Below are 25,619 nucleotides of genomic sequence, written 5' to 3'. Positions count from 1 at the left end.
CGAGTGTGGTCCAAATACGCCTTCCGAGACGTGTTTGTACATAACAGGGACGATTGTTTAGGAAAACCACATTGAAAAAATTTGGACGTCAAACTGTCGCGCGTTTCAACCATTTTTGCGATGGAGGACGTTTCTACAGCAGACTCGGCTCCCTTCTTAGATATGTACGTTTCAATAAAGAATAGGCGTTTGGCTGCCTAAAAAATACCCAAAAGGAGACTTCAAGTCGGCGCCCTTAACGGAACAAAAAATCCGATTGAGGACTTGAAAGGCGTCAAGAAGAGAAAAGTTGCACGATCCGAGCTCACTCAGCTCCAGTGTACAAAATGAAATGCCTTTGGTCTGTTGCTAATTATAGCCGTGCATTGCGCTCTCGAAAAACAAACACTCGCGTCGACGAGAGCGCGCCAACAGGACGGCTTTGGTACTGCGCTCTCTTCGCATTGGCTGGCAAAGAAAAACAAAGCGACGGCATTAACTCCAGAGGTCAAACTAAAGAGTTTCATGTTGAACTAGGCGGAGGGAAGCTGTTCGCATTTCATCTGGACTGACCACGCAAAAAAGCAGCGTGAAACACAAACACAAAAAAAAAAAAATAATCTAAATTTGTTCGATTGTCACATGAAGTTGTAATATTGTGGAGGAAAACGCGTAATTTCACGACTGAGAAGAAAAAAAATTTCAAGAAAATGTATTGGTCACAAAATTGCAAGAATTTTTTTTTTTATTTTACGAGCAAAACCAACGTTGCGATTATTCACGACGAATGGGAATGAATTTTAATAACACAAATAATTTATTGCCATTTTCTTGTTATCATCCAGGTATATTTTTTTCTTGTAATAAATTTATTCTTGTAACATTTTTTTCTCGTGATACATCTCGTTATATGACAGTCGGAAAAAAATTCAAACTTTCATTCGAGAAATATGACAAATACGTTCCCATTTTCAAGCATTTCCAAGCAATTTTGAGAAATTCATTTTTTTTTGCAATAAGACTAATCTCAAGAATAAATGTTTGATTAAAATAAATACATAATTACGATCGTGTTGCAACACAGGAGCTTTATTAATTTATTTATTAATTTTAAGGCCATGATGTTTTTTCGGTTAAGATTATGATCCGTTCCTGTGATCTCATTTTGTAACAATACATTTTTTCCCTAATTTATAAATGTATTATTTATTTATGAAAGAAATCTGGTCATTTAGACTTTTTTTCATTGTTGAGTTTTAGATGAAACATTTTGACCGATAGCACAACTTTATTGTTGTAACAATTGCTAATAATATGCTCAATTGTCGCATCATATTTTATTTTTTTGGGGAAGCGGCTAACTTTAATCTCATAATACCTTTTTCTCATAAGACGACATCAACAGTGTTTGCTCGCTACATCAACGTTTGGTTATTGCGGCTTCACTCTATTGCGGGTTTTTATTTGTGACCATAAATTTTATATATTGCAGTTTTATTTGCTATTGTGAGGCTTTTCTTTCTATTTTTCCTCCTTCTAAGTCAGACCGATTTAAAAAAAAAATAAAAAAAAAAAAGACATTTTGAGTTTTGGATTTTTTTCTTGAAATTTTAACAACTATTCTCGCGAGAAAAAAAACAAAACGCCTTTTCTCCCTCACAATAGAACTTTAATATGGTAACAACTATTCTGAATTTGTTCATTTGTTGCGTCATCTTTCCGCTCTAGGCCAACATGAACCCTTCTAAATTGATTACAAAAATACCTCTCTTAAAAAACAAGTACAACAATTTTTTTTTTTTTTTTGGAGGGGGTCAATGTCATGCTCTTAATATTCCTACCGATACGAATAAGAACAATATATGGACTACTAGTCGTATAATAACGTCTTCATCTTCACCATCCGGCAGCGCTTTAGCCACGTGCATATGAACGCACATCTCCTTGCATACTTGTAAACAAAGCGGGGCGAGGGCTGGGGGTGCCTTTGGCGGAGGTGTAGCCAGAGCGCCGCCGGGATATCTTCAGTCAGTAACGGTATTTAAAAAAACAAAAATGGGCAGGGGCGGGTTCTCGATGTGTGATGGAGGGTGGGCGTCTGGTGTGTCCCGAGGCCTGCGAGAAACAGCGGAAGCGAGAGAGGGGAAAAGAAAAAGAAGCGGGTGAGGTTGCTATGGCGACTGCACACTCAAAAAGGTCAAACACCCTCAAAGGTGGCCGAGGTGCAAGACGACCCGAGTCTGCCTACCGATAAATGAGCAAATAGAAATTAAACCTGCCGCCATCATCAAACCGTACACGATTTTTTTTTTTTAATCAGTTCAAATTAATGTTAAATTTACAACTTTTTAGAGGAAAACTGACTTTTTGTGGGAATATTACAACTTGAATTAATTACATGACAGCATAACGCTTTTTTTTAATTGATACTTTATTCCAACCCCAAAAAACAAACATATCGATAATTTTAATAACTTTAATAATCTTTCGCCTTCAAATTAAATGACTTGACGCATCACGCGAGAGTTTGCCGCGCTGTGAAAATAACAAAATGGCGGACGCAGTGAAGTCAGTGGCAACAAGCATGAAGGCAGATTTACCGATTGTTTTTAATCAGGTCGTGTTAAATAAAATATGATTAAGAGTAACGGCATTGGCTTCATTTCTTAATGGAAATTTGAATATTTTGACTAATGCACCCGCAAACAGTTTGGACTAATTGCAACATCGTTTTTTCTGACAATGCCATCCAATCCCAAAGTCAAATTGGTACTGCGTGAAATCCTTGATTGAATCGAAAATCAATCGAAGATCGAATCGAATTTGGAAATTTTAATCAATACCCAGCCTTAGTGCTCATCTTTTCAAAGATTTGTAAATATACTTTTAAAAAAAAAAGTCGTCTCTCACTGAGGAATGTCAGTCATATTTTTTTGGTTTACTTTAGATTTCGAGGCTTTAAGTGAGGCATGTTTTTTGTTTTGTTTTCAGGAAAGTTTGCTCAAAATTCTGGCTTTAAAAGTTCCACTATGGACGGACTTTGAAATTTGTGCCTGAGCAGACCCGGCCGCCACAAAGTGAAGGAAGCCCGAGGGCAGAGAAGAAGGTGTGAGCTTTACACCTTGTGTCGTTGTCCCGTTAGCATCAGCGGACGCTAACGATACGCTTACCGACGGTTCGCTGCTACCACGGGCCGAGTCACTCCTCCGGGGAAGGGGGGGCCAGGGGGGGCAAACCGGAGCGGAGAGGCAGTCAGCGACGCCCGTCACAGCCGGCCGAGGCCACCATCACACATCAGGAACCTGAGGACGCCCAGACAGATGTTTACAGACACTTGCGTGTTGAGACCGATTCTGCATCGCTCCCGTCATCTTGAGTGAGTCGCCAAAGTCTCGAGAAAGAAATAAAACAAGCAATATTGTGAGCGTCTCATCGCTTCAGTAACACCGATTTATGTATTTTAATAAAGTTTGATGTTTTGCTCATATTCTAAGATAAATATTGATGGTTAGCCACTTGGGATGATGGACGGTTGTTCCGTTGCATTTTCGGTCGCGTTGTATAATTTTGAGTAGGAAGCGGGAGGGGGGGGGGTTTCGGGCCCGTCAGAGAAAGCCCCGCGAGGCAGGAAAGAAGAAGATTTGAGGGACACGGCTGGCCTGGGCTAATGCCCGACGGCACGCGCTCGCTCGATCAAGGTGTGAGCGAATCGACGCGCTCTCCAGACGCTCGGCTTCGCTCATGCGACGCCCGTAATTTTGCCGAGACCGCCCCGATTTGTTCCGGCTGAGGCGGCCGAGGTTAAACACTGGGTTGATCATTGAACACGTCGAGCGCGCATTTGGGAACGCTTTAGCGATTTGCAGGCTTAATGTGTTACAGGCAAGAATTTGCAGCCAGGCGCATGACGTGGGATCCCAAAACAAGGCGCGATTGAGAGCGAGGGGAGGCGATTAGTTTGCCGTCTCGTCAATGAATGTTACCTTTTTTTTTTCCATCCACTAAATGAACGGAGCCCACTTTTGTTTGTGCCTAGCTAGCATCGATCAGGTGAAGTCTAAAAAAGCGCCGGTGCGGCTTGGCTGAGGTTTACGAGTTTGTTTGGTTTTTTTTGTGACCACAGGTTTGGTGGAATTTTCTTAAAAAAAAAATGTTTTTTTAAATCTAATAAAAATGGAGCAAGCATTTTAAATGCCTCTAAAAATCCTCCGGAAAAAAAATCAATTCATGAAAAAGAAACTGACTGCTGAACATTATATAATTTTGTCTCGGAATTTGAACAACTGGTAGAGAAATAATTTTTTTTGAGAAATAATGAAGTCATTTCGTGTTACTCAGATTTGAAGCAATTTTTTTTTTTGGGAGAGATTTTCTAAGTTCCATACAAAAATTTGCTCCAACACAAAACGCGTCTTATTCCTGGAAGCAATCCTCCGATGAATCCGCTTCATTTTCAAATTGGCCATTGCAACCAGACTCAGATTTCTGACAGACTGTCATTTTCGGGAAATCTTGCCATGTTGCTCGTCTAAAGTCGGACCTCCGTGCCGTTTTCAAAAGCGTTTAGGCAAAGGTTGGGGGCGGGGCTACGGATTACGGTTAGGGGAAGGCAACGAATCAGGGAGAGGGTTTCGTTTTCGTCTTTTTTGTAATTAGAACATTTGTTTTTGTGACGCTTCCAGTTGGATAAAGCCAACTGGTGGTTTCCACATGCACAACACCATCAAAGGGGGGGTTTGGAGGGGGGGGGGGGCTATCCGGGCCCATCCGAAGCCCCTGTAATCTGGAGAAAAGCCCTTAGGCCCTGGCTGTGTTTCTCACGTAGCAGCAATAGCCGGCCGGCGATGAATGCGGGCCAGCTGACAAGGCTCCGGCCGCGGAAAGCCGATACAGGAAAAGCGCGCTTGAACTGAGCGTTATATGTCAGTGTGGGGGGGGGGGCGGTGAACAAAAGCCCACTTGCTTATTAGAAAGGGGCCCCAGCTGGAACCTGGTCCAACATCGCACAGGAACCGCCAACCCAGCGGCCGGACCACATCCAGAAGACACGTATGGCTCTTCTCGACACGATCCGCCCCCCCCCCCCTGCCGTCATGTTTTGTCAAACGGAAAATGCGCATTACCTTTCCCTTCAGTTGACTAGGCATTAATGTCCGCTATGAGGTCGTCTTTGAAGGCACCCGCGTGCCGCTGAGGCACGCACGTCAAATGCAATTCGGCTTGGCGAACAGTGCGCACCGTGTGGGGGGTGGCGGGGGGGGGAGCGGGACGGGGCGTACCTGTTCCTGTCACACGGCTCAAGGGTGGCCACTTCACTCGAGTTATTTCATCAAATTTGAACGCGGAGTATTAACAAGAAATCTATTTTCACTTTGTTTTATTTGATTATTTTTCAAAAAGAGTGATGCATAACTTCATTAATTCATTAATAATTTTGATTAAACAAATTTGCAACAAAAGTGGAAAAAAACAATTATTTTGTATTTTTTTTCAACTTTAAACCAATAGGTCATCCATAATATCTATTTTTAAGACAATTTTCCAAAAATAAAAAAATCAAAGGAAATACAGTGATTGGGGTCCAAGAATATTTTCAAAATTAAATATTTCAACAAAAGAGAAAAATTCTCAGTCGTTATGTCCTACATGGCTTTTGTTATTTGAAGACATTCATTTGCCGATGCTAACTTCCAAACTGTTTTCCGCTGGGCTCCGAAAACGTTAGCCTCCGTGCTAACCCCCACCCACGCATTCACTCGCTCGCTCGCTCGCTCGTTCCCCCTAAGGGGTCTTGGGAACATGTTTCTTCCTGTCTTTCAGGGCGGGAGGCTTCTGGTGACAGTGCGACTGGCGCCTCGCACGAAAAAAACAAAAAACAAAACGAAACACACATGCACACGACTGTCGACTGACATGGATACACCACCCGGCGGTGCACGGACAAGTCCGGACGAAAATCAGCCAGAGGAAATTTCAGGTCACCCTCGCACTCCATTGCTAGCCAAAACAGCAGCACGCAAACATCGGACGGAATCGGCGAAAGGATCATCGATTCTGAAACGATTTGTTCGCGCCTGCCTTTTTTGGTCCGTATGCGCACAAGCACGTGGTACTCACACATACTTCAGCAGAACTGCCTCGACTTCCATCCCTGAGGAGTTCCGTCTGCAGGCGGGAGCCAGCGGATCTAAAAGAACCAGACAATAGGAAAAGCGTCGGAGACGTGAGCACGTTCAAATGCATTTCTACAGCTGTCATGATCTTGTGACGCCGCCGCCGCCGCAGAATCACACGTATGGAAATGCGAGCAAAGATAAAAGCGCTCGCGGAATAAATAGCAAGGGCCTTTTGGTGCTAAAAATACGCTCGATGCGGCTTAAGCTGAGAAAGGCCAGGCAGAAAGAGCGTCGACCCGACGGCTCAACGGAAATTGCCCGGGATCAATAATGAACTCTATTGGGAACTCGCGCTGGAGCGTTGTAGATGAGAGGCGCTTGATAAACGGGATAAACTAGAGATGCCGCGCCCCAATTAGCGTTGACGCCTCGACTTCAAGAATTTGCTAATTACAACAAGTAGAGTTCAAACACGGAGTCCATTTCAACTGTTTTGCTAACCAAAACAGCAGCGCTTTTTTTCTACGGCGTTCCTAAATATGTCAGCGTGTGAGCGATAAAGTTTATGAGCCCACAGATTGTAACCGAAACGATGGTTGAGATGATGAGAAAAAAGACAGCTCCTTTTAACACATTCACTGCCATTGACGGCATAAGACGTCAATTTTTTTTTTTTTTTTTTTTTACTCGGCTGGTCGTGAATGAGTTAAGCTAGTTAGCTGGATTTCAGAATGGCTAAGCAGTCACCTCTTGAATTGAGTTGATTTTGTTTTTCCTGACGGGGGGGAAATGAGACATTCATTTGAGGGAGGTGTTCATTTGTCCTGCCTCGGCTATTGCGTTTTTCCGTCAACAGAACTTTTTTATTTTGTGACAAATATCTCAATCATATTGTCTAAGATGAAGAAAATAAATGACTTCATCAAATAGATGCTTCCTTTTTCTGGGATCAGCAAGCAGTAAACTATTCATCGTCCGTGTGTGAATAATAGTATTTCATACAGTTCTTGCCGTCAGGGGAAAACGCAGCCATCGATCTGAGGGAGGCGTCTAAACCATTTTTTCAGTTGTGGTCACACGTCGCGGCCCATCTGCAAGTGACTTTTGGAGTTTTTCGTGCTGAATAACAAACGGAGAGCGACGCGGGCAGATTGAGGGGGATGGAAGGCGGGAGATGTGCAGGGTAGTGATGGGAAAATGAAGCTGCTTCATGAACCAGTTGTAGTATTTTTGGACTCCTGTAGATGGCGCTCTCGGTTCAACTGACTTGCCATTTTTTTTAAAGCAACAGTGCCACCTAGAGGACTCAAAAATACAACCACTGGTTCATGAAGCAGATTTGAAGCGTCGTTTTCCCATCACCAGTGCTGGGTGCAAAGAGGGCTTGGGGGGTGCGCGGCGGGAGAGGGAGTGCGCCACGGTTACCTGAGCGTGGAGCGAGGAGGGGTAGGTGAAAGCGGGTGGGAGGGCTGGCGACAGCTCCGCCGGGTACAGCGGGTACGACGCCCACACGTCTGGGCTGCCGGGATAGAGAGCGGGCACTGTGAGCTCATCTGTGGAAAGGAGAAGAGCAGGCGTGGGGTGAGGCCGCTGACGGGCGGGGGCGTCGATGGTCATCGGGTGCTCTGAGGTGATGCCAGGGGGAGTGGAGCGACCCAAAATGGGTTCATCAGCTGTCATTGAGTCCAGCAAGATGACAAATTTGGATCGTTTTACATTTTTGAATAACCGGCGTTTGGTAATTATGAAAAAAATATGTGGTGTCATTTGTCATTGAAGGCAAAAGGAAATTTGCAAGCATGATTAACGATGAAAAACTTCATTTTTCATTTTTGCCTGTTAGAAAGAAAAGAGGAAAAAAAAAAATAAATAAATCAGTGACCCGACAGTCTTTGACGTTGAAGATTTAAAATAAATAGAAAATAAAAAATAAATAAATAAATAAAAAGCTGCGCCTGTTTTTGGTTCTCATACTGTGAAGACTGGCTCATGTATTTTTTTTTTTTTTACAAATTCTAAGATTTCTAAAACGTTGTTACCTTTTTTGGACAATTTTTATAATCCGGAAAGAAATCTGTGATGCCACGATAACTCTCCATCAAATACAAAAATCACAGTTTCGCTGACTGTTTCATTCTATTTAAATTTGCCTTTTTTTTTTTTTATTCCGCTAGGAACATTTTATGATGGACAACTTTTTTTTTTTTTTTTTATGGATTTGACAATTACTAATAAACAAATAAATATCAGCGACGCTGTCATGAAAAAGGAAAAGTTACGACTGTTTCATTGTATTTTATTTGAACTAAGAATGCGAGTGTTTACGTTTTACATAACATTCCATTGTTTTTTTTTTTTTACAAATTTTGCTCCATTTTATTAGTGTAATTGTAAAAAGTGTAAAAACAACCGCTATTTAGCGGCTATTCTAACAGTCATACAAGTGTAAAAAGCTCCAGAGAGTAAACCGGCTTAAATGTGACATAGGTAGTTGAAAAAAAAAAAAAAAAAAGTCCAAATCTAAAATTAGCTCCACTATCACTGCTTGTTTGTTTGATTGACAACAAGCCTCTTGGCTTTCAAGTGATTATTCCACGAGGCGGTCCGATTACGGCGAAGAGTCCATAAAAAAGAGCCGGTGAGTGAAAAAGAGAGGTGACGGCGCACAGCGGAAAGCGAGAAAAAGGAAAGAGCACTTCTTTTGCAAAGCCGGCACAATGAAACAAACAAAATGGTGGCCGAGAACGATGACGTCATGGTGTCAGTAATGGCTTCCTTATTTCTCCACGCGCAGCGCACTTTTTCAGATAAGAACATTTTGTTTGCTCATCGGGGAAGAATGCAGCAAAGGAGCGATTGCAGCATGGCGCAGGAATCCGGAAGGCTTCTGAGGAAATGTTGAACTTTGGTGGGGTTATCGCACGACAAATACGCCTGGCTCACCCGCAACTCAAATACGGCAGAGGAGCCAAAAAAAAAAAGACACTTCTTCACTTGTTTGACTGTTTACTCTTTGCTTTGTCCGACAGTCGTAATATGCGGCACGCGAATTATTTCATGATTTATGCTTTTTTTTTTTTTTTTTTTTGCGTAAAGCCCACTTTTGCTATGAGACTGAAAAATGACGTGATTTGGCTTTAATGTCAAGCTTGGAAATTTTTTTTCTTTATTTTGTCTTACCAGTGGTCACCAGCCAATTTTAAATCAGAGAGCATTTTACGTGCCCCTCAAAATATTTTGGACGCTGATTTAAAAAAAAAAAATGTCCATTTGTTTCGAGCACTTTTTTTTTTAATTTATTTGAATTTTTTTGTTTTTAAGTTTGACCTATAAAAGCTTGCGCGGTATGGATTTTATCAAACGGTATCATTTACAGCGATGATGATTATAGCGATCAACCCTTACTGTATGAGAGCAAATAATTGATTCAAAAATGTCATCATTTCTAACCAGTGTTGTGTGTACGTTTTGTGCGCTTTTTTTTTTCTTTACTGCTCCCCCAAGATTTTCTCAGGAAGAGTTCACTTTTCAAAACTAAAAGTTAAGATATGTCACACCCAGGCTCCCATTATGACCACCCCCCTTTCTTTTTTTCAGGATCTTTTTTAATCACTTTTATATGATACTATTTACAATTATTTTCGCACTCTGTGACTGTAAAAGACTGGACAGTTAATAAAGTTTTTACGACGGCGACAGTGTGACCCAGGGACGGATTCATTCCCTTATTTCCTCGGGGAAAAATAAAAAGGCGAACAAAATTGTCGTCAACTTGAGCGGTGCCACTGCGGTACTCACACGGGTCTCGGCTAATGAACTGCGGGCCGGGGCTCTGCTGGGATGAAGGAGGGTTGGGGGTGCCGACCAGCTTGTTCTTGGCCATCTTGGTGTTGGCCTTGGCAAACTCCAGCCGGAGGGTCTGAGGAATCTCGGGATCAAACCGGACCCCCTGAGACAAAAATATAGATTGAAAAATATGTTTTTAATAACAGTTTACATCTCAAATCTTATTTGCATATTGAAATGAATGGGAAAAAAAATTGGAACGTCTTTTTTTACATGGAAGATTTCTCTATCACAGGCGTGGGCAAACTACGGCCCGGGGGCCACATGCGGCCCGTTCGACGTTTTAATCCGGCCCGCCGAACTTGAAAAAAATTTCAATGAATAAATCTTGTTCATGTTTTATTTTCTAAATTTTTTCAGACATCTATTTTCTTGTAATGCTTTTGTTCACTCTCATTTCAAATTAAATTTTTTTTCTCCGATGTGGTGAGGTTGCCAAAACAAACTCTGTCAAATTTTAGAACCCATTGTGGCCCGCCAATCGAAAAGTTTGCCCAACCTTAATCGATCATATTGTGTTTTAAAAACACAGAATAATAAAAATGACATTTAATGTCAAAGAATGAAATAGTTTGTCAATCATTATTTAAAACCCGGTGTCATATTTCATATTCAAATCACCTTCGCCACACTTTTTTTTTTTCCACCAACGACTTGTCTTAGGTTATAAATAAACGTGCGCGCCTTCAAGTCGCGATGAAGCGACAACGAATTTAGACAAGTGAGGCGCCAGTTTTTGCGAAGATCTTTGACATTTCTATTTTTCGCTCGCCTTGTTTGTTGATCAGGTGTCCGACGGGAGCTTTCATGTTTCCTTTATATCCGTCTGTGTTCCTCACGAGGTAGAATTCACAGCAGAGAAAGCAATCTTTTAGGAGAGGGCGCGGTTATAAATGGCTCAGTTGCGGATTAGCGTGATATTCTGTTTCGCCGAACGTGATGACGGCTCGCAGTTGAAAATTGGAACGTGATGTGACGCGCTTGCTGCATGATGTCATTTGTGCCGTCCTCTTGGAGCTTGATGAGGAATTTGGGATCGTTCACTTGATGTTTTACGTTACAATTTAGAATTCTTTTGGCATTTTATTCGCTACCTTTTATTTTTTTTTAATACTTGTCACAAGTTTAGAATGCGAGAAATTGAGGTGAGATCTTGCGACTCACCTTTGTAATTCAGATTTAATGTTAAGTGCTTTTTTTTTTTAATCTTTTATTTTTTTTTTTTTTGCTTTATTTACACTGGCATGACAGCGAAGAATCCGCCTCAAGTGGGAGGCTGGCAGCTTTTTGATGCGCATCAAAAAGCGAGGAAAATATGTCAATCTTTTTTCAGAGAAAACAATGGTAGAGATTGTTTGTATGCGTCCCGCGGGTCGCTTTCTGCAGACTGAAATACGGACGAGTTGGTTTGGCGTCGTTATTCTGAACAAGCGAACATTCCAGAAACAACGGGAAAGGAAATGCAGCAGGAACCTCACAAAAATCGAACAAATTGGATTTTTCTTTTTTTTTTATATATATTGTTGATTATTGTTCATTCGGCACTCCCACTTGGCCTCTTCTACTTAGTTTTTTGTTTGGCGTTTTTTTTTTTTTTTTTTATGTCAAACGGCAACCGTAAAGACCAATCACAAAAGCGCACTTTATCAATCGAATCACTTTTACTAGAAAAGCATAAAAAAATGGCCTTAACATTAAATGAAGGCTATTATTCATTTTTTGTGGCTTGATTTGTAATAATTAATGAGTGGAATTTGGAAAAACACCGAAGAACTGAAAACGTTGATATTTATTGCCATAATGCATCGGTAAAATTTCAAAGCTTTCGACCAGAAACAGCAAACAAGGAGCACAGTCGCATGTTTTTCCACCATTTTTTTTTTTTTTTTTTTTTACCAAAAGTGTACTCATGCAAGTTTTGTCTAGCTTGACTGGCAGGCACTCGCGCGTGGGCATTGAACATTTCCCCGACACGAAGTTATTTACAGTTTGCGAGAGAGCAGGCCACAGAGGTGACATTTAAAATAAACGGCGTAGTGAGTATCAAACCTTCGTCATCCTCGTCGTTACGTCCATAATGCGAGCGGAGTTCAATTAAGCCGCCGAGACAATACGAGTTGGGAGGATATTTTGCGTGCGTGGCTCGCGAGCGAACAAGCAGCAAGTCTGCCGCAATTCCTGATACTTCGTTTCCTCAAAAGTATATTTTGTGCCATCCATTCGCGGTAGCTGCGTGCGCAGTCCGGTTCAAAGTTGACACACGTGACGCTTGTCGAGTGACGTTTAACGAACATGGCGGCCAGCGCCATTATTTTGGAAATTGTCTTTAAAGTTTGTTAAATGGAAATCAAGTTATCAAATGAATTTTCGACAAAATACTTTTTACTTGGGATGGGAAAAATGAAGCTTCAAATCTCCTTCATGAACTAGTATTTTTCGACTCCGGTAGATGGCGCTCTCTGTTCAACATTGGGCTGAAAGCACGCTGACTTGCCGTTTTTTTAAACCTTTATTTAAACCGACAGTGCCATCTAGAGGACTCAAAAATACATCCACTGGTTCATGAAGCAAATTTGAAGCTTCGTTTTCCCATCACTACTTTTTCCTGCTGCAAATGGCGTACATTTGTGAAGTTTGCCATTTAATTGCTATCGCAAGGTTAGATTATAGGAAAAAAAACCTCTTCATCTCATTTATTGTACCAAACTGTCACAAGAGTGTAAAGATATTTTTTGTTTGAACACGAGAAAAGAAGATGAGAATGAAATCATCTTTCACAATAAATGACATGTTGAAGAAATTGCTTTCCAATACAGTCAGAGCAGGATTATCTTGTTAAGGCAGATTTGGAAACGGGTGAGAAATTTGGGGCGGGCCTACCAAAATGTGTGTGAGAAGTTGACTGTTTTTTTTTAAAAGATCTCCTGGAAAGCCTCTCATCAAGGCCGTCATTTCAATTGCGAAATAATGAGCTCCGAATTAAGCCCGGGATCAATATCCTGTATTTTACGTGTGCAACGAGAGCTTACTTGCCCTGCTTTTGCGGGCGGTAAACACGCGTGTGCGATACGCAGATGCTTTTTTTTTTTTTTTGTCTTGGCTGCACTTTGCGCGTGATGGGATGCAAGCGGAGAGGGCGTGACACTTACGTTCAAGGCATTCTTAGCAGCCTCCGCCTCTGATCGACTGTCAAAGCTGACAAAGCCCACCGGCTGGGGAGAAAAGAAACACGGTTTAGGGCAAAAAAAAAAACTGACTCGGCAGTCCTGTCTGAGTGGTGTAGACGTTCCTTGTAAGAAACAAACAAAAAAAAAAAATCAACCCCCACCCTGCTTGGTTGGTTTCTCTTCAATGCTGTTTACAAAAGCTATGAACATTAAATTTGCACTTTTTATTTTATATTTGTCCTCTTGAGTAATAAACTCTTTTGAAAAAAAAAAATTGTAATGACCTCCCACCGTATTTCTTAATCTGAGTCTTACTCTTCACTTTGGCGCTCCAGCCTGTTTATGAATGTGAGGGAAAGGCAGAGATGATCCCTCCGCTCCCCTTTTGCCCAAATATGGAAGCGGTGTGAGAGTGAGAGAGACAGGACCGAGATGAAAGTGAGTGGCAAAAACAAAAGAAAAAAAAAAAGGTTGAAATTAGATTATTTTTTTTTTGCATCTTGGCTGAGCCGCCAAGAAGAGCACGAGGAGAGAGACAACAATTGGGGTTGTTATTATTCGACGGGTATGAAGGGAAATGAAAACATCCCGTGGGGTTGATCTGTTGGAAGTGATCTGGAAAAACAGGGGTTATGGGAATTCGGAGGACTTGAGAAACAGAGGGAGGGAGAAGGAGAGAAAAAGCAAAAGAGGAACATATAAATAGAAGAGGCCTGAGATGGGCCTCTTGCTTTATAAGGAAATGACTCGCCACCGGCGGCGAGCCTTTCATCCAGGTTGTCTTTTCTTAAAGTACGCTGCAGAAAATTCAAATCGAACCCAGATGAAATATCGCAAATCAAGGCAAAGTCTGCCAAGACGTTTCACTTGCTTCAGGCACTTTTCCTTCAAAATCTTGACAAGGTGTTACAACCTAAGTTTAGCCTAAAATAGGAAATATCAGATTTTTTTTTTTTTTTTTCCTGGTTTTGATCATCTTCCGCGCATTGCGTATATCACATGAAAAGCGTTCGTTGCGGTCAATTCTGGACATGACGCTTGTTCTGAACTCCTTTTTTTTTTTCACGCTAAACAGAATAACAGAAAATTTTAGGGATATTTTGGACGCATCCGAACGTGCTTCAAAGATGTAATTGTCTTGGAGATTTTTGGGCAGTGGCGACTAAATTTGAACTACTGGACTTTAAATTGCGAAATATTTTTGTGGGGGCGGAGCTTGGCAGGCAAATTGGATGACTCTTCATCAAACATAAAACTCGAATGAAAATTCGGCCCTTGAAGACAGGTTAACTTGAAACGTAATTTGGTAGGCATGTCTATCATGAGCGGACTCACAAAAAAAAAAAAATAATAATAAAATTAAATAAAATGAAATAAAATAAAAAAATATATAAATTAATTAATAAATAAATAAAATAAATACATAAATAAATGAATAAAATAAATAAATTAATTAAAATAAATAAATAAAATAAAAAAATATATAAATTAATTAATAAATAAATAAAATAAAACAAATACATAAATAAATAAATAAATACATACATAAAAACATAAATAAATAAATAAAATAAATAAATTAATTAATTAAAAAATTTTAATTAAAGAAATAAAAGAAAAAATATATAAATTAATTAATAAATAAATAAAATAAAATACATACATAAATAAAAACATACATAAATAAATAAATAAAATAAAATAAAATAAAGGTTCAAGAAGCTATGCGTGAAAAACCACTGGAAGTCTGCCATTTTGGAATGAACAAGTCATTTAGGGTCTTTTTGTTCAGTTTTATTGTTTTTTTTTGTTTTTTTAATTCAGCCCTAAAAGCCAGTTTCACTTCGCAACAGGAAATCTGGCAGGCATATCTATCATGAGTAGACCCATGAAAAAGTCTCACGAAGCCAAGCCCAGGAAGCCATTTTATGTTCATTGAGGCCACTTTTAGCCATCCTTCAAAGATCATTTTGTCCGATGGCTTTCAAATTGTAACCATGAACAGATGAATGTATCGAACATTGCGCAACATTTGAATTTTCCTCACCGCGTTGTTTCCAAGCCTACCTGTTTGGAGGTCAGTTTTATCAAGGAACCTTCATAGCCCTGAAACGGGAGCAGACGACAACATCAGGATTGCAAATCGGCACAATCGACAATCACAAATGAAAACGGCCTCTCGAAAGACACACACTTGAACCTCGGGCGACTTTCCGTTGCCGTTTATTTCATCACTATTAAAGGCCGCTACGATTGACGGCTGGAAAGAACAGCCGCTAAGAATAGCGCTCGCTCATCGGCGCGCTGGAAACATCCAAACATACCTTAAATGGTCTGAAGAGGAGGTAGAGCTCCCGCGGCTTGATATCCAGAGGCAGCCCGCTGACAAAGAGCGTTCGGACCTGCGGAGAACACCAAAACACATTGCGTACACTTCATTAACTTGGAGACTTGCTTTGGATTTGTTTTGCCGCATTTGAACTTTTCAACTTGGGCTGCTGCTCATGGGCAGGGAATTTCAATGTATAGCGGCGAAAGGGAAACGTTCCCGTGAAGTGAGAGAAAAAGGAAAACCAAGGCGGGGGCGGGGGGGGAAATCGCAAACGAGATTATCGATCAGGGCTGTTTTGTCGTAAACGTCTTGGCGAATCGATTACTCGAGTTATGACAAACAATACACGCTGCCCAGAAAGCAGGTGTGGCATCTGTAAAGCTGGCGCATTCTTTGGGGTTTCAAGAGAAAATGATCCATTTTCTGATCTGCTTCTCCTCACGAGGGTCGCAGGGGGTGCTGGAGTTTATCGCAGCGGACGTCGGGCAGTAAGCGGGGGACACCCTGAACTGGTTGCCGGCCAATCGCAGGGCACACAAAAGACGAAAAAACATCCACGCTCACAAACACACCTCGGGGCAATTTAGATTGTCCAAGCAACCTGCTATGCTCGTTTTTGGAATGTGGGAGCAAACCAGAGTACCCGGAGAAAAGCCACGCAGGTACGGCGAGAACATGCAAAATCCACACAGGAAGGCCGGAGCCGGAATCGAACCCACGACCTCCGTATTGTGAGGCCATCGAGCGAACCAGGTTTCCACCGGGACACCCAGAAAATTATTCGGTGGCAAACAGAGACTAGAACACACAAAAGACCTGAAATAAAAACCGGTAGACGTGTGTGTGTGCACGTTAGTGATGGGAAAATGAAGCTTTAAATCTGCTTCATGAAGCAGTTGTAGTACCTTTGGACTCCTGTAGATGGCACTCTCGGTTCCACATTGGGCTGAAAGCACACTGAGTCGCCATTTTTTAAAGCAACAGTGCCATCTAGAGGACACAAAAATACAACCACCGGTTCATGAAGCAAATTTGAAGCTTCCTTTTCCCATCACGAGTGCATGTGTGTATAAACACAAACACTTTTATGCACTCACGTACACGTCATAAAAAAGGCGTCAGCACCAATGATTCGCACACAGGCCCATTCCAAAACTAGCTCAGCAGCGGTGGGACATTGTGATTTCCTCGGAATGTTGTCAAAGTTCATTTGAAAATGTTTAACACAGGCAGAGATTAATTTATCGAAATAAAATGTTGCGTGTTGATATTTATGGTTTCTGATTACTGTGAGAAATCGGCGTTCTTCGCAGAAAATGAATGTTATTAATTAGTAATAAGAACACATGAAGATCATTTGAGCATTTGATATTTCAGAAGTGTGTATCCAAATGGCAGCCCTTCGCATTCATCACGACCCAAGAAGTAGTTCTCAATTTCAAAATGTTGGCGACTGAAACACACTCGCGCACACACATTATTAATATTTCTTTATCCTTAACTTCCTGCACAGTAACGTACATGAGGGCGGGAACTTGGAATGACATTTTTTTTCCCCAAGTGCAATTTTTCTTAAAAAGAAACACTTTTCCTTTGAAAATTTGATATATTTATAATATATTAATAACTTCATTTTTTTTTTTAATTCAAAAAAATTGGAGGGGGGTTAAAATCATAATTTAAAAAAAAAAAAAGGCTATTCTTATGAGACAAAAAAAAATCAAAGAGAATAAAAATCCCAATCTTGTGATCAATTTTAAATTTAAGAATATTCTCTCCCAACAACAACTACGACTATTTTTTTCACTGAAAAACCACAAAGTTGTATTTTAAAGAGAATTTTAAGAGAATTGAGTCATCCTTCCTGGAAGAAAAAAAATGTATTCTCATAATAATATTTTGAGCGATAAATGAAATTGAGGTGTAACTACATCTTATCATCTCAATGGTGAACATCCATTTTGTTGTCAACTCCAAAGTTGCTCAAGTGGTCCATGATTGGATTTGGCGTAAAAGCGCCGAGATTCCCAGCTGAGGGGACAAAGGAAGCGCTGAGCTAACACTCCACCTCATTCCCACATGTAACCCGATCCGCACAAGTGATGCCAATGGAGAGAGAGCAGCACACAAACAAAGGAGCTTAGCAACGGGGTGGGTTGAGGGGGGGGGGGTGGGGGGTGCCGGACCGAGGCACCGTGCCAAACATCACCTTGGTCACCTTTGCTCTTATCTGAGTGGAGCGAGACTCCGCGGGGCCGCGAGTGGGTTTCGTCTCTGCCGAGTCTGCTTTAATAACGTCAACACACCAGCTCACCGCACTCAATCTCATACAAAAAAGAAAAAAAAAAAAGGGGGCAAAAAGTTCAACTATAACTAAAAGAAGTTTGAGACTTTTCAGAAAAAAATATTTTTTTCCACCTCATTTTAATTCCATTTTTTTCCACTGGAAAAAAACATACCACTGTCATCATTTTTTTAAAAATACAATATTCTCTTATTTTTAAAAGAAGTGTTTATTTTTTTTTCCAAGAATAAAATCACGACCCCCTAAATAAAGTAGCTTTTTTTTTCCTTCTCTGATTTTTTTCCATGATGTATTAGTATTTTATTATCATAATATGACTTTGTTACACACAAGATTACGTTATCAAAAGGGGGAAACAAAAAAAACGATATACACGCCTCACCTTGTTGAAAAAAAGGAGTCGTTTACTGCAAGTACAGAACAATTTTGTACTGCGAATGCACAGAAAGGTACATAAGCCGATTGTTAAAAGAGTGACTTTTAACACGGCAACAACTTTGCTAATTAAAACAGAACCGACCCAAGAGAAAAAAAAAATCGAGCCTATTTTCTGAACTATAGAGCGCCCCTAGTGGTGAAAGAAAAATCCACAGAAAAGCCGCACCCTTGTATTAGCCGCATGGTCCAAAATCGAGGAAAAAAGTAGCGGCTTATAGTCCGCAAAATAGGATATTTTTATATTGCAATGTATTTCATTTTAACCACACGGTGCTTGACAAATTTCTTTTTTTTTTTAAAACAATTATAGCTTAGTTTTGGGTCTGGGACAGATTAATTGCATTTCCATTCATTTCAATGGGAAACAAGATGTTTATTTACGAATGTTTCAAGTTACAAACAAGCGCACTGAACCAATTAATTTGCTAACTTGAAGTTGAAAACATTTTCAGTTGACAGAAGTGGCAAAAAAGGCCGCCCGGTGGGATGGCTAAAAAACGAGAGGATTTCGCTGCTGAACTCAAACTCCGCGAATGCGAATGCCATGTTTGGACCAATCAAGGCGCATTGAATATTTTAGTGCAAAGAATATTTTGGGGTTGACTTCCCCTTTAATCTTACAAGGAAGTCCAACACACATGAAAGGCATCTCACTCATCTAACGGATCTTTGGTCGGCGAGATTCCCGAAGACCCGCTGGCAACAACGGGCCATTCCTGGCGCCGACCCACTTGATCCCCGAGACTTCCTGACGTCAGCTGTTGCGCTAGGCAACGATTCCGCCGTGCGACCGGTGAGTTTGCACATTCCCCATGATTCACCGGCAAAATCTTCACGCCGACGAACATCTGCTGCGGATTACGCCGAGCGGCTTTTTGTTGACTGGACTTTGGGGTCGGGCGAGACGTTAAGGTGTGAGTTTGGGGTCAAATCTCTTCTGTTGGATTTCGGTTGGCTTTTTTTTTTTTTTGCTTCCTCGTGAGTCAAGACATCGCCGTAGTGGAGGATTTGAAACGTTGACCGTTTATGGGCGCAGGCGGGAAGATTTGCATGGAAAAGTCAGATGGGGACTCAACAAATGGGACGGCGGCGGGTCGGCTCCCCGGCAACGCGACGCCGAGGCCAAAAAGTATCGCATCGCAACGAGGGCGCCGCTCAAACAATGCAAACGCTCCCACGGCGCTTGAGAAAGACCAAATTGCTTCAGTGCTCACGTTTTTTATTTTTATCTCAAATGAAAAAATATTTAAAAATTTTTTTTTTTTAAGAACTGTCGCTCTTAAAAGAATATTTGTACTTAGAAAAAAAAAGTACAAACAAACAAGTGTACTTTTGAAAAAAATAAAAGAATTTCTTCAGAGAAAAAAAATTAAATTGTGACTTTTTTTTTAAGCTTTTTTTTTTTTTTAGTCCTCTTGAGAATTTTTTTATTTTATGCTTTTGTAAACTGAACTCGACAATTTTATTAAAAAATACAAAAAATCTCAAAGAAAATAAGGTTGCAATTCTTGGTCAACTCATTTTTCGTGTTGCTACTTAATAAGCGAAAGATTTACATTTTCTTACTAAATTAAAAATGTCTTCTCCTTAAGATGCTACTTTTTCCCAGTCAAATAAGTACCACTTCATCCTTATAAGGTTTTTTTTGTTGTTGTTGTTTTTTTTGGGGGGGGGGTTTAAAGTATTTTTTGAAACCAGAAGAAAAACAATTTGCAGGACAATGTATTTTTGATAAAATAAATAAATAAATAAATTAAAAAATAAATATATATATATATATAATTTTTTTTTTTTAAAGGAAAATGAAAGGACTTGTTTTCTTGGGGGAAAAAGTTACCAATTTATTCTCGTCTGATTTATTTAATTGTTTTTCTAGCTACCCGTGCCAAAATCATCATCGCATGAAGGACACCACTAAAACAACACAGTCTTGGAAAAAAAAAAATAGAAGAAGAAAAAACTCCAAGCCTTATTAGGACCTGAATTTGTTTAGTTGGGGAAGGTCCAAGGATGGCGACAACCCATTCCTTCTATTTCCATCGACGAACAATCGCTCGCAAATCCGAGCGGCATCCTGGAAAGGGATTTCGTATGGCCTTGGAATGTCTCATTATAAACTCCGTGTGACTTCCGCACATATTTGCTGACTTTAATTGACTACTTTTTTTTTTTTGTTTTTTTGGAGCGGCTCAAATGAGGGACACGACCTTGGTGCGATGGGAGATGATTAGCGTTTCATTCACCCCCCCCCCCCCCACATCCTTCCGCCAAACCCCCCGTCAACGTGCATGTGTGTGTTCCGTGGCCAAGTTAATAGATAAGAGGTCCTTCCAGCCAAATGCAACTCTAACCTTGACGCGACCACTACACTACTCCATTGTCGTCATTCCACGACACGCCCACAACTTGCAAAAAAACATCAGCCTATAATAGTCAGCTATTTATTGCTGCGTCTAGTTTTTTTAATTTTTTTTTTCCAGAAAGGGGGGAGTGGGGGGGGGCTGGTGACTAGTCATGCTGCTGTTTAAAATCACATACAGTATGTACAGTATAGATTGCATCTATATTTCATGTAAAAATATTCTTGATGGTGTTTATTTCATGCGCAAATGTTTAAATATTAACTATTTATTTATATCGCTTTCTGCCAGCTATTCGTGCAGCTGTTCACGTTCACATCTGTGTCGGATCCCGTCGATCCAGGATGGACTCGCGTAAGGGAGGAGTAAAGGCCAAATGGTCGTGTTCTTTAGCTGTTCAGCAGCCCGTTAGCATCACTTGAGATTGTGCGGAATGGAGTGAGCGCAAGGTTCCATAAACGTTTATCTTGTCAAGGGTCAAGGGTTCGGGTTTCACTTGGGATTCGTGTGGGGCGTGCAAGGTCAGAGGTTGGGTAAAGTTGATTACGGGAGGGCGAGGTCGAGTGCGCTCGAGTCGTCACTTTACCCTCGAGGCGCTTTTGAGCAACAATTAAAGCGCTGCCGACAACGGGTTAACCTTTAAAAGCGTCCGCTCCCACCGGCCACTCTCGGGTGGACACACTTGCGCTCTTACCCAACAACAAGGGCCCTCACCGTGACCTATAAAATGCGACAAAAAAAATTAATCATGTCAACTTTTTTTTGCAAAGGGAGAAAAAAAATTCCCCAGAAAAACAAATATAAATCTTAAAATAAGTACGGTTAGCGACCGTGAACAGCCGAAATACAACAACAACAATAACAAGCAGGTGTTTCGCGAATTAGGAGACCAAAGTTTACAAAAACAAAAAACGCGAATAAGCAAATTTGTGAACGGCCAAATACAAATATGCAGGCGACTACTCGATCGCGATGGAAATAAAAGTATTGCTCAGGTGCCATCTTGGTTTATTCATTTAATTTTTTTTCAAGTTTGGCGGACCAGATTAAAACATCTCACGGGCCGCTTGTGGCCCCCGGGCTGTATTTTTCCCACCCCTGATTTAGACCAAAATTTCAAGGTTTCTATATGAACCTTAAATCAGAGAAAAAAAAAAATCACTTTTTTTTTTTCTTCCCTTCATTTTTTTTTTTTTACACTCAAAATTTAACCCGAGCGATCAACGGGAGTGTCGCGGGAAAAAATGAGCCGATTTCACTCAATCAGTCCAAAAATGACCGTTTTTTTGAACACGAATAATGTGCTTGTCATCTATCTGTGCCAAGGACAAAGTGACAGGCAAAACAATGAAATGACTCAACCGGTTTATTCACCTGGTGCCTTTCATGCTACAGAATAAAAAAATGTTCAACTGAAAACTTGACACAGAGGAAATATCTCAACAATGCGCCTTTGTTCAGTTCAGAAATGTTTCCTTTTTAAAAAAATTTGTTTTATTTAAGAATTTTGTCAGTTTTGAGGGTCCGTGATGTGGACCCCATTTTCAACAAGGTTGAGCCAAAAAAGAATAAACAGACGATTCAGAAGAAGAAACAAGGGCTCGGGTTTAATGGCAGTCGTGGCGCCGCCTTATTACTGAAGGAAAGAAAGCATCGGGGGAGGAAATGGCAACGAGAACAAGATAACGCAAGCTGAGCGAAGACGGACGGGTGTGGCAGATGGAAGGAAACCAGGGGAAGAAAGATTAAAGGAAAAATAAAAAAATAAAAAAATAACGCGTCTCAAAAAAGCCATGCCGGAAAAAGCACAGGAAGTCGATCATTTTGCTTTGAAGCGGCCATTTTAGCCTCATTTTGAGCATTGCCAAAGATCTTGAGAAACCAAGTTGACTTTTATGTTCCAAAAAAATAAAACTTCAATTATTTTATAATCACAATCTATTTCGTATATATTATGCTAGCCATTTAGCAGCTATCGCTAGCTAACTTTGGCTTTATTTACAGTGCTAATGCTACCTTAGCATTGCTAGCTCAACAACTGTTATTTCGCTGAAGCTGGAGGTTATAAACTTGCGCCATAGTTATGTGGAATAGTCATTAGCATTTTGATTTATCTCATTTTTTGTTTGATCTTTGAAATATAAAAATTAAAAAACAAAACAAAAAAAAAAAACCCTTATGTTAGCCGTCACGCGGCTGTTCCAACGATTGTTGTGTTGTCCGCTAACGATTTGCTTAAAAAAAAACGACTCTTTTCCGCGAACGCGAGCGAATGGATCACTTCCTGAACTGATTCTTTCATTTGAGCTCAGCCACGCGCATGTCGTTCAATCTTCATCTTGACATTTTTCTACATTTGTGGTCAGGCATATTAAAAACCATTTTAATATTTCTCTATGTTCAACTTTTTAAATTTTTGTTTTTAGAGTACTTCATATACGAATTAGGGCTAACAAAGTTAAAGCGTTAATTCTGGAGATTAATCACAAAAGTTTTAACGCAGTCAATTATTCTAACTCAGTTAACTCAGTCTTATTTAGAACAGTTTTTTAATTAAAATATACTTCATATTTGGTGAGTCTACATTCATTCCAAGATATTATTCAAGTAAATATCTGTTACGAGCTTCATAAAAGAAATGTAGTTGAAAATCTGGTAAAAAAAAAAAAAATTAATTAATGATGGATTTTTTGGGGGGGCGAATAATAAGTTAAGAAATTTAATCGCTTGACAGCAATAAAATGAATAACTTTCCAGTTTGTTTGGTTTTCAGGACAGATCGATGCTTTCAAACAATTTTTATAATAATCGAGATCGGACGATGCGAACAAATATATCGCGATCGCATATTTCCGCCATATCACCCACCCTACCCTCTTGTAACGTATTAATTCGTTAACGGCGTTCTTCTCAGACTCACTGGCCAGACGCTGGTGACGCTAAGCCTCGTTGTTGTCTTTTCAAATAGCTCTTGTCGCACAGCTGACAAATGGCTCAGATAAGATGACAATTCCCCCGCCGCTTGTATAAATAAACTCCAACCTATCAGACGGCAGAGCAGGAGGGGGGAAATCGGGAGAGAGGGGGGGGTGCAAAGGCAGTGAGCTTTTTTGATTGTCTTCATTAGCTGGACATTGGAATGTTTTTTTCCGACCCTCCTGTAACGTTTCATGTCACACAGAGTTAATGTATCACTTTGCCCTTTTCATGGAGAGAAGGCCGGCATGCTACGGACCGCTGGTGGCCTCCCCCGCGCTCCCCCACGTACCAAAAAGGTCACGCCGCCCGATGAGCGCACCCCCAAAGAGACGCGCCACATTCGCTTGAGTCATATCTCTTCGGGGTCTCGCTTGTAAAGATCCACTTACACGAAGAGTCAACGCGACGTCTCGGCCCGGGTAAAACGGTCGCGCATCCATCAGGGGAGCGCTTTAATGGCGGACCTCACACGCGGTACGGTGGTATGCAAACTTGATATCAAGCGGTATCGCGATACAGCATGGACGATACCGCCAAGATACACATGGAAAATTGTTGACTCCGGCCTAGCTTTCTGGTCCGTACAAGGTCTTGTCACCTGGCTAAAAGGAGCACCGGTGACGTGAAAGCGTCCAGAACACCTGATAGCTCCTGATTGCGCCGGCTTATCAAACGCCGCTCTCCAGATTAGACGCATACCTCGGCTGCAACAACGCCATGTTTGGTTAGCGCGGCCTTCTGCCGCATCTGCGCTTTACTGGTGTGAATCAGTGAGCGATTGCGCCCGAGCACGTGAGAGTCATACCTCGCAGCTTGTTAAACTTTGCCTCTCAACCGTTATTGGCCGGGTTTTACGGCTCCTTTGGGAGCAGGCGAGGTTGGGCAGTGGGTGGTACAGTCCTGGGAGGGGTACTTGGATGGTGAAAGTCCAGTTTTATCATCAATTCAGATGACCCGAACCGTAAAACATAAAACATAAGCTACCAATACCAACCTTAAACCTCGCAAGGTCGGAGCCAGGTGAGGCCCGGCAAGCGCCTGAGAATTTTCAAATCTTAAAAGATTGTTTATCTGTTCCATAACCCACCAAAAGATTATTTTTTTAAAGAAATGAGGCATTTAAGAGTTTTTGGTGGTGCTGTCTGGTAATCTCAAAATAGAGCACAAAAAAGTCCTCCGAGGCAAAAATCTCACATGATGTTAGCCGCGGATTTCCAAAAAGGACGAGTGGTGAGGTTATTATAAAATGTCAAGACTTACTTTGAAAAATACTTCTTGACGTCTGTGGAATCCAATTTTATCCCAAAAAACAACATGGGTAGGACGTATTTGCTTTTATTTATCGCCGCTTCCTTGTTTGTCAGCCAGGGTGCTTCTTTAATTGGCCGCATTCCGTTCTGTGGCAAAGTTTACGGAATCATTTACTCGAGGAGACGTCGGCTCTCCCCCACACAAAAACTTTTGGTTGGAGATATTGAACATTAGGGATTTCTGATACCGCACTTTTTTCAGACCGATACAGAATGAATTTTCACTTGAGTATTCACTGATACCAGTATCAATACCGATACCCGTTATCGGTACTCGCCATCCTTACTGAATGCATTGTATATATAAGATTGTTAGCTCGACCAGTTGTGGACCGAATGATTTGGACAATTTCACTCCTAATGCAGTACGGAGAGCAGGATAAGCCATAATAAAGTTATTGCCAGAGGTATCATGATACGGTACCACACGGTATCATAGTCATAATTGACTTCTGATGTTGGGATGTATCCATGACACATCTGTGAAAAAAAAAATTTTCAAACTTTGCGCTGTATCATGATATCACGATAGAAATTTTAAAAAATAACATTAAGGGTTTCGTGTAACTCATAGGCTCTGTCATACGTACCACACGCGGGATAAAATCTCAATATTCCAATAATAATCTATTCAATATAAGATATTTAAAGACAAATTAAAGAAATAAAACACAGTTTATGCTTTTTTTCTTCTAGGATTTTAAAAATGCTTTAAAAGAGCTGAATTGTAAGCAGGCAAAAAAATTCACACTTAGGTCTGACTTCATCAGTAATTAGACTTACAATT

The 25,619-nt window shown here is 40.8% G+C and overlaps 1 protein-coding gene across 2 annotated transcripts in view; it reads right to left on the bottom strand.

The window, feature by feature from the left end:
* Positions 1-835: 835 nt before the first annotated feature.
* rbpms (RNA binding protein, mRNA processing factor) overlaps positions 836-25,619 on the bottom strand; it is a 25,804-nt gene continuing 1,020 nt past the window's right edge. Inside the window, exons 2-9 of one of the 2 annotated variants that reach the window (XM_088293381.1) lie at positions 15,433-15,510; positions 15,176-15,214; positions 13,091-13,153; positions 9,894-10,044; positions 7,521-7,648; positions 6,097-6,166; positions 3,150-3,281; positions 836-2,094 (exon numbers count right to left, since the gene is read on the bottom strand). In XM_088293381.1, the coding sequence (XP_088149507.1) occupies positions 6,104-6,166; positions 7,521-7,648; positions 9,894-10,044; positions 13,091-13,153; positions 15,176-15,214; positions 15,433-15,510 (522 nt within the window). In that variant the 3' untranslated portion in view covers positions 836-2,094; positions 3,150-3,281; positions 6,097-6,103. The remainder of the gene's footprint in view (positions 2,095-3,149; positions 3,282-6,096; positions 6,167-7,520; positions 7,649-9,893; positions 10,045-13,090; positions 13,154-15,175; positions 15,215-15,432; positions 15,511-25,619) is intronic. The other variant, XM_088293382.1, reaches the window with a different exon arrangement.

The sequence above is a fragment of the Idiotropiscis lumnitzeri genome, chromosome 4 (assembly GCF_059441095.1).
Source record: "Idiotropiscis lumnitzeri isolate Australia: NSW breed Sydney's pygmy pipehorse chromosome 4, RoL_Ilum_1.0, whole genome shotgun sequence".
Lineage (NCBI taxonomy): Eukaryota > Metazoa > Chordata > Actinopteri > Syngnathiformes > Syngnathidae > Idiotropiscis > Idiotropiscis lumnitzeri.
This window is presented reverse-complemented; position numbering and strand designations above follow the sequence as displayed.